The sequence below is a fragment of the Populus alba genome, chromosome 6 (assembly GCF_005239225.2).
Source record: "Populus alba chromosome 6, ASM523922v2, whole genome shotgun sequence".
Classification (NCBI taxonomy): Eukaryota; Viridiplantae; Streptophyta; class Magnoliopsida; order Malpighiales; family Salicaceae; genus Populus; species Populus alba.
In genome coordinates this window covers 8,729,294-8,739,396 of record NC_133289.1, presented here as the reverse complement: position 1 = coordinate 8,739,396, position 10,103 = coordinate 8,729,294, and the positions used below count along the sequence as shown (strand labels likewise).

Here is a 10,103-nt window from a genome sequence, read left to right as displayed (position 1 = left end):
TAATTATTTAATAGATGATTTAGTAGTAAGAATTTTAAAATTAAAGGATTTGTTCACCCTATGAACTCAGGTTCGAGCCCTGTGATTTTTAATATGATGGTTTTTGAAGGCTTACATGGTTGTTAACTACAAAACCTGTGAGTTTAGTCGAGGTGCGTTCAAGCTAATCCGGACATTCAAGTTTAAAAAAAAAAAATCCAATATTTGAGTGTGATAATTTTTCAAAAGATCAACAGGGACTTTTGAGCTTCATGCCATTTTTTTTCATTTCTACCTCCCCCTTATTGGTGTGGACAAGTTTGAAGGTGTAAGTTGTATTTAAATGCATAAAAAGGTGTTAAATAATTTTACACGGTCAAATTAAATTATGATTGGATTGGGATGTCCAGCAAACCGTCCCGTGTAAGAAACAAATGGTGTCCGAAGGAGCCAACTGCCTGCCTACTTGCTTCTAAATCATTTCTCCGACAAGAAAAAAGATCACAAACTGAGAATAAAAACACCTCAAACATTTAAAAGAATATCAGTCTTTTCATGACTGTATTAAATGTTTTGGTCATCCTTGAGGAAGCAACAGCTGGTGAACTGCCATTCGCCAGCAAAATTAAGCTTACTGATATTTTTTTCACAACAGCCAATCCCAATATTTTACTACTAATAATAGCCAGCAAGCAATGCAAGAATGTGTTTTTTATTCTTCGGTTGCGTCATGTGTGCTTCGTTTTATTATACAAAAGGAAAAAGTCCAACAAGCAAACAGCGAAGAAATATTTTTTGTTTTTATGCTTTAAAAAATATTTTTAAAAAAAAATTAATTTTTTTATTTTCAAATTATTTTGATGTATGATGTTAAAATAATTTTTTTTAAAAAATGTATTATTTTGATATATTTATAAAATAAAAAATATTTTAAAAAATAACATCTACTATACTTACAAACCCCTCCAAAAAATATTATTGTGGGTTCATTGCTAGATGTGGAAATGTTTGTTTTTGTATTTAAAAAATATATATATTTTTTTAAAATTAATATTTTTATGTTTTTAGATCATTTTAATGTGTTAATAACACATTAAAATGATCTAAAAACATAAAAATATATTATTTTAATATATTTATGAAATAAAAAATATTTTAAAAAATAACATCTACTATACTTACAAACCCCTCAAAAAAATATTATTGTTGGTTCATTGCTAGATGCAGGAATGTTTGTTTTTGTATTTAAAAAAAAATTATTTTTTATTTATTTTAAATTAATATTTTTATGTTTTTAAATCATTTTAATGTGTTAATATCAAAAATAATTTTTTTTAAAATAAAAAATATTATTTTAATATTTTTTAAATAAAAAAATATTTTAAAAAATAATGATTAACATATTCCGACCAATATCGGCTCTAATATTTCTTGGAACTGCTAATTAAATTGGTTCCCTTCTTACATTGATGCAGGTTGATTTACTTATTGCTCAGTGCACGACTCTACATACTTAAGGCTTTCAACAAATTATATAATGTCGGTGCGTGACACGTCAACAGTTATGGTAATCTAAGGATAAGGAGGTTCAATTGTTATTTGTTATCGAATTGTTAACTGTTACCTACTCAAGCTTATAATTTTATATGACTTAATATACTGATTTGTTTACTTTTTATGCAATCATTTTTTTATATTTTGGATGTCATTATACTTTACATCTTATATATTTTTTATCTTAAGATAAATTTATCTCATATAAATTATTTAACTATCCATATTGAAAAGAAAAAAAAAGAAATATTTGACTTTTATATCTCTTCCGTATAGATAATGTTTGATATGGTGGTAATAATGTTTTTTTAAAAGTTATTTTTTATTAAGAAATATATTAAAAAATTTATTTTTGATATGAGTAGAATAAAATAATATAAAAAAAATTCAAAAAATAAATTTTAAATTTTTACCAAATAACATTCGAGGCTCATTTACAAACACCGATTAAAAGGAGCTGAAATTAAAATATATTGGAAGGATCTCGTTGAAATCTATAAAATAATTTTCTTTTTGCTTGCAAGTTGATTGCACATGCAGCTAGCTGCCGGTGAGATGCATTATTGCTAATTGTTATCAGTAATGCTCATTATCGTTTTTGGAGTGAGAGTCAATCCCAGAAGCAGCTTTGAGTTTGGTGTCACGGTAAACATGCGGCGTGCGGCCTATTAATACACAATTAACTGTTCTATTTAATTTTGCAGCTATATCCTCTCTGTCAACTGCCGTTTTCTGCTGAGAAGGAAAGGCCCAACAGCAACAACAGGAAGATGCTAGTTGCTGTCTTCTCCATATCTAGATTCTACCGATTTCAGTTAAACGTTATAATTAATGCATTGTACTGAGAGGAATTATTTGACAAATTATATATGTATTTAGTTATTGAGTTTTCCAACAGTGATGCCGAGGCTTTAATTATTATTAATAATTTTTTTATTAATGTTGATATAATCACTTTAAATAGATTTCAACTAATTTTATAAATTATAAAATTTTTAATTATGTAAATTTTTAATGATCATTATACTATGCACATCTCGACTAATTTCATGAATTTTAAAATTAATGATTTAATAATTATTATATTAATTACATAATTCAAACATGAGATTATAATAAAAATAAATTTTTTAATTTCAAGTTTTTATCCCTCAGTCATTCTAATATATACCTACGCTTTAATTATTGCTTCAAAGGGAATGCAGTTAGCTTCGTCCCATCAAAAGCATCAAAATCGTACCAGACGCTGTTACATTAACGAGATCCCCATGTACTAACGTCTTAATTGATCCGAAAGCTATGTAGTAATTAAAAACAAAATCCGAGGAGCAGTTATGCATGCAAATGTGACTTAGCAATTAAAAATATAATATATAGATAAAATTATTAATTTTTAATAGTGTAAAATCCCGGGTGGGGAACATCCACGACCATCAAATCAATGATATAATTATTCTCCAACTTCAAGAAAAATTATAAACTTGAATACTGGGAAACATCTTAATGAATATAGAAATCCTTGATATAAAAAAATTATATTAGATTAGTTTTTAAGAATTCTTGTTTAATTAATTAGTTAGAATTTTTATTAAATTATGATAGTTATATAATTAATCTATTTATAAATATAAAGGCTAATGTATTCAAAATTTAAAAAGTGTGTATTTACAAGTACGTGTGTTGATAAAAGTGTGATTAATTAATAAAATTTGGGAAGTTTATTCAAATTTTTGTATGTTTTTATTTTCAATAATTGAAATCAAAGTATTCAGAGCTCAGGTTATTTAGAAGGGAAAAACATAGCATTTTTTTTTCTACTATGTTTTTTTTTTTGTTCATAATTTTTTTTTTTTGTAGATAGAACAGCCTAGCAACAACTAGCTCCAACACCATACCTTCCTTTCGTACAAAAATCATAGCAGTTGCTGCAGTTTCTTTGCTGCAACAAAGTCAACGCGACAATTTCAAATCACAACAGCTCAACAGTTTTGAGAGGTTTTTTGGTTTTTTAATAATTAATTTTTTTTGTTAAAATAATATAATTCAAAAAATATTTTTAAAAATAATACAAATTTAAATAATGAAAAGAAAAAACTAAAAGAGATCAGTAAATCACTATAGATTGTGTCTAAAATCACTGTGGATTGTATTGCTTACATTTCTAATTCATTATTGCGATAAGTTTTGGCCAGTTTTTTTTCACTATTTTTTTATTTGTTTTGTTGGATACGTGGCAGCATCCCTACCATATATCTTTATGTTTTTTTTTTTTTTACAGGTTACAACTTTCCATCTCTTTATTTTTTTCTGGTACAAACACATCAGAGAACGCCTCACAAACAAACCAAAGAACAGGTTCACAATTTCAGATCTATCTCAATTAAAATTAAAAAAAATATACTAAAAGGGTTTAAGAAAACATTTTAGCCACCGAGTGTAATTACTGTGGATTGGAGCAATTCTTATCACTTGAAGGACTGCTTTAGTGTTTTCTCCCGCTAAGTTGGAATTCATGGAGATTTATTTCCTGTTGGTTTGTTGGTGTGAGGTGAGAGTTTTTAAGCTATTAGTTCTTGGTTGTGTGCACTTCTATAGGCTTGGGTGTGGCTTTTAAGGCTGGACTGGCTAGTAATATCTATAATTTATGAGTCATAATTATCATTTATGATTTGTGAGTCACAATTATCACATGACACTCTATTTAATTAGAAAATTACTAGACATAAAATTCAATAAAAAAAAGAGGAGTGAGAAAGAAAAAAAAGACTTTAGAGTTACTAAAACTTCAATAACGACACAATCGGTATTGTTAAAAAGATATTAATAAGATAAATCAACATGATTAAAAAAGGTCATTAGCAATGACCGAAGTAGGCCACACGAACGGTCTAAAGACAAGTGAGCCCTGACATTTTTGAAAGACTTATATGACCCACTTCGTTCATTATTAATAACCCTATTTTATATTATTAGATTCGTCTTGTCGAGATCTTTTGTATGGTACTGGTAATGTCGTCATCAGAGCTTCGATTAACTTCTAGTGTTGTCTACTCTTTTTTGTTTTTTATTTTTCCTCTCTCATCCTTGTATTTGTAACTCTATTTTTGTGTTATTTTATCTTCCCTCTTGTCTTTTTTTTTTTAATCTTTTTACTATTCTAGAGTCCCAAAAACTCCAGTTTTGAAGCAGCAGCCTGTACCTTCCAAACAACTCAACATGTTCATGCTTGCAGCAACATCTAACAGTAGTGCTCGACAGCAGCATCCAGAGCTCAAGGGATCAAAAATGATTTTTCCCCCCCAAAACCCAAAGAGCAAATTTGTGGAAAAGACGCTGACAGTATTTTCTTTTAAATGGCCTCCTAATTGTTCTTTGAAACAGTTTTAGTCCTCTCATTTCAACTTATTTCAAACAATGAAATTAAACCATTTCTCCTTAAATGCAGCACCAAGACAATTGCATGACGTTATTTCAAGATCAAGTTAACTACATAAAAAAATATATATATCAAAACAAGCTATTAAGCTTAAATCTACACAAAATTAAAGTATTCAATTGATAAAAAAAATTTAATAAAAAACAAAACTAAAGTTTACACTTTTTTTTCCTTAAAAAGAGCTTGTTACTGTTCATTTCTTTCAATTTCACCTTCAATCCCTTGTAAGTAATTAAATTGATTTTTTTTAATATAAAATCAAGCATTAACTCAATATCGTATCTAATGTTTTAAAAACCCACAAGTCAAAATAAACAATCAACCCAAAACCCCAATTAAAACAACATAAAAAAAATTTAATAACAAAAAAAAAAAAAACACCAGTAATCCACAGTGAATTATTATTTTTTTAATTGTTTTTGGTTAATCAGACGTTAAAAAACCAAAAAATCGAGTTAGAGACGGTGTGCCCAATGGCTTCATGAACTCAATTAAGTAGGATTTATATATATTTTGTTTGTAATTAGTTAAATTAAACACAACTAACCCAACAAAAATATGGAGAAAGACATCAGTATCATATAGTCTCTATCCAAGGTGACAACGTCAACATCAAGCAATTCAAGGTGGCTCAAGGCATCCAGTGGCCATCTCGATATTCTCTTGAAACTCCAATGCCAAATCCAAATCCCATCACCTCCTTACTTTCTACGGAATTCTATCCGCTTCTATTCCGCGTAATATTTAATTTAACCGGCTATCCTCGTCAACACACCGCGTTCCTCTTCCTCCGCCTTTTATCTCCTTCCCCAAATCCCCCCCCCCTCTCTCTCCAGGCTCAATGGCTTGACAGAACCTAAGTTCTCTCAGAAATTGAAAAATGTCTTCCCGTTATACCCCTCATATTTCACCTTATTTCCCAATCTCCACCTCTGTCTCTCAAAGAAAAACCCTAATTGGCGCCAACCACACCTCCGCTCGCTTCTGCTCTCGTTAGAAAAAAAGAGAAAACCGCTCACTCCTCTACAGATTCTTTTTTCCTTAAATATTTGTTTTGTGATTGTCTATTAATAGTCATGGAGCCAACCGCAGGGAAACCGAACTTCTTGAGCAACATTCTTGTGAAGGTGTTATTATTCGGTGTTTTAATCATTATCGTTCGATTCGCTTACATTGTTACCATCACTGGCGAATCATGCAATCTCGGTGGATTCTGTTTCTTACCGGAGAATTTCAATTTCGTCATCGCCGGCACCGGAACCGGTTTCTCCACCGCGAACAGAGCAGTGGAATCCACCTCAGCGGGTCCCTCACAGCCATATCTTTACACGAGTAAAGACTGGATCAAGGCCGTTCATTTCTACTCTGATATCTTTCATGATCTGGTATCCGAAGGTTATCTCTCGGCTATTTCCAAGACTTTGTGTGTAGAAACGCCGAACGGAGAAGATGTTTTCGCTTTGAAAGAAATCGGCATTTTGGACTCGATTGGGATTTACCAAAAAGCATCAAAGCCGTTGGTGATTTCGTCGAAGGAGAATCGGTGGCCGTTCGATGAGAATTCTTTTGACTTTATTTTCTCCGGCGGGGACCGGTTGGATAAGGCTTCACAGAAGAGGCCATTGGATTTAACGGTGTCAGAGATCCAGCGAACATTAAAACCGGAAGGGTTTTTTGTGGTTCACGTGAGTGCTAAAGATAACTACAGTTTTAATTCGTTTCTTGATTTGTTCAATTCTTGCAAATTAATCAAGTCACTTGACATTGAAGGTTATAATTCATCACTGCCTTTTATTAGAGAAATTGTTTTGCAAAAGAAAGGAGGAAGTGAAATTCTTAGCAAAGGTTCTGATGGCAATTCGGAGAATACATGCTCTGTTCCGGGGTATAAAAGGGATTTGGTGCGCAATGCCGAGTCTCTGATAAAGGAAGAGCCATTGAAGCCGTGGATTACATTGAAAAGGAATATAAAGAATATTAAGTATCTCCCGGCCATGGCGGATATTAGTTTTAAGAGTAGGTATGTGTATGTTGATGTTGGAGCTAGGAGTTATGGGTCTAGTATAGGGAGTTGGTTTAAGAAGCAATATCCTAAACAGAATAGGACGTTTGATGTGTATGCGATTGAGGCAGATAAGGCGTTCTATGAGGAATATAGAGTAAAAAAAGGGGTCAAATTGTTGCCATATGCTGCATGGGTGAGGAATGAGACGTTGAGGTTTGAGATTAATCATGATCCGGGCAAGAAAGTAAAGGACAAGGCACGAGGGATGGGGAGAATTCAGCCAGTGAAATATGATTCATCATCGGAGAGTTTTAATGGAGAGGTGAATGAGATAGAAGGGTTTGATTTTGCTGAGTGGTTGAAGAGCACGGTGACGGAGAAGGATTTTGTGGTGATGAAGATGGATGTTGAAGGGACCGAGTTTGATTTGATACCGAGGTTGTTTGAAACTGGAGCCATTTGTTTGATTGATGAAATCTTTCTTGAATGTCATTATAGTAGGTGGCAAAGATGTTGTCCTGGACAGAGGAGCTCCAAGTATGAGAAAACATATGGGGAGTGCTTGGATCTGTTTACTTCTCTTAGAGACAGGGGAGTTCTAGTTCACCAGTGGTGGTGATTGCCTGATTGGTGATAATCCTACTCATCTTATTGTTTTTTTTTTTTTTTTTATCAGAAAAGGGAAATAAAATCATAGTGCAAACGCCTTAGGATTTAATCTTTGTTGTGTTTTTTAGTATTTCCTTCGTTGCAAGTTTCTTTTCTTGTAAGAATTGCAGATGCAAATGAAAGTCTCATTACTTTATATTCTGTCCATTTATTAGATTTCAATGTATGAATCACTATCCAGTCTATTGAAGTGATTTTAGTTACAATTTATAACAAGATTTCAATCTCTGTCTCCCATTGAGATACAATTTGTTCAAAATTCAGTATTGTTGCTGACTGATCTTGGTTTTGTGTCGTTGGGAGCTTTCCATGCATTAATTAAGATGGCAAGCTTTATATATGATAATCTTCAACAGTGTGTTTCTTTAGTTTTATTATATGCTTAGTGTCTCACTAACAAATCCAAGCTTGTTTCTCAATTGCATAAAAAAGTAAATTGTCTCACTTCAAGCATCCAAAACCATGGTCTGGTGGTGGTTTTAGGGCATGCTTGCATTAGCAGCCTTTGAGCGCCGTGATAAAGATTTATCCCATTCAGCAACAGTAAGCCTTTGAGCACCGTGATAAAGAATCATATATATATATATAAACTCAAGTATTCTGTGCTGATATAATTATTTAGTTGCAGGGGGGATATGAGCAAAGACAATAGTTGATCAAAATGTAACAGAAGCTAAATTAACACTCGACGTTAACTACTCCAAAACATCCTTCAACATACCACATTGAAAAGATGCGTACTCGCGGCAGACTATCTTGTATACGACATAGTTTCGGTCTAGCTCAACCAGTCTTGGTTCAATATTCTTCATAATGATGCAAGCCCCTTTACCTCCTCCTCTTAGGCGCCTGAGCAGCGCCGAATGAAGTGGAGATTATCACACAAGGCACACGCTGGTGTATGGCCATAATATTAAGTTCACTATAAATTGTTTTTAGCTAGGCTGTTCACATATTTAGTGAGGAATATATCTCTTTTTACACCTACGTACATATATTTTGAGAAATCCCTACTATGTATATATTGAGGACAAAATATAAAATATTTTTACAAATGAAACTAATAAAATATAAATATATTATATTAAAAAAAGAGTAGTAAGGGAGACCTCCCACATGCGATTGAGGCCACTCTTATTGGAAACAATAAATTCCATTATTTACAATTAAAATTCTCACCACAATTAACATTCTCTTTTTCTAACTTGTGTAGTACCCTCCTGTAATACGGGCACCCTACTAGTTATGATAGATTATTAATTCATCCACGCAGCCAAAGAGTTTTCTTTTTCTTTTTCTTACAAACATGCATGTAGCTGAAGAGTTAATCCTCCCAAAGTAAGCATATAAACATACTTATTATATCATAAATTTATTTATTTTGTTATAAATCTAATGTAAAACTTCATTTTTTTATAATTACAACTTTTTCATGATAATTTTTAATTTAAATGACAAAAACAATAATTTATAATTAAATCATCACAGTATAAATATAAAAATTATTATTATAAATGATTATTTTAATTTTGTATGAAAAATAGTTGTAATCTTGATGTATTTTATATTTTATTTGGTGAAAAAAAATTCTTTTTTCTTGATAAATAAACATGTTTTTTTAATTTTTATTAAAAAAAACTAGAAAGAAGAAGAAAATCAAGATGAAAAAAACATTTTTTTTTTTGTTTTGGCTTTTCTTTTTACTAAACATACATGAAGCATCTACATCTCATTTTAATAGTAACATCAGCGAAAAAAGCTCTCTTGCCTCTCTTTTTTTTCCTAGAAAAAGAGCTGTCTTGACTGGCTTTACATGTATCTTGAAAGGATTTGGAAAAATAATGAAAAGAATTTTATAAAAAAACTTAAATATTAAAACATACCACTTTAGATTTTTATAGTTTAAACTTCTTAATATTAGTCTTGTAGTTTTCAAAAGCTTAAATTCACTCACAACATGTTTATAACTTTTGAATTGACTTTAATTTAGAGATTTTAATAAAATTTTATGTTTAGAATCCTTTTAAATGTTAAGAATTGAATTTTAAATGAAATTTAATCTCTAAAAATATTACAAAAATAAATCAAAGGTCAACCCTTTTGATTTATAATTTTAAATAGATAATATTTAATATGAAAACTAACTTTTTAAAAATACATATCTAACCCTTTTATTTTTAAATATATTTTAAAAAATAAAATAAAATAATTAAATTTAAATTAAAAACTATAATTAAATTTAATTATAATAAAGTAGAGAATTAGTAATAAACAATATGCGAGTCATCAACTTCCGCCAATTATTTAACAATCAAGAGACATGCACGGTAACATTTAATTTTGAAACTTATTGGATCAAAAGTGGAAAACTTAAGACTATAGGTACCAGAGTGAAATATTACTTAATCTATAAGAGCTAAAACAGGTTACCTAAACAGATACAAACGAGGAACCTGCCGT

The 10,103-nt window shown here is 30.6% G+C and overlaps 1 protein-coding gene across 1 annotated transcript; it reads left to right on the top strand.

The window, feature by feature from the left end:
* Positions 1–5,743: 5,743 nt before the first annotated feature.
* Positions 5,744–7,779, top strand: LOC118048158 (uncharacterized). Its single transcript, XM_035057735.2, has one exon. The coding sequence runs from the start codon at positions 6,046–6,048 to the stop codon at positions 7,591–7,593; it is 1,548 nt and encodes a 515-aa protein (XP_034913626.1). The 5' UTR covers positions 5,744–6,045; the 3' UTR covers positions 7,594–7,779.
* The last annotated feature ends 2,324 nt before the right edge of the window (positions 7,780–10,103 follow it).

What these genes read in the sequence shown, in the direction of transcription:
- LOC118048158 (XM_035057735.2), top strand. Translation starts at nt 6,046, where the DNA reads ATGGAGCCAACCGCAGGGAAACCGAACTTCTTGAGCAACATTCTTGTG.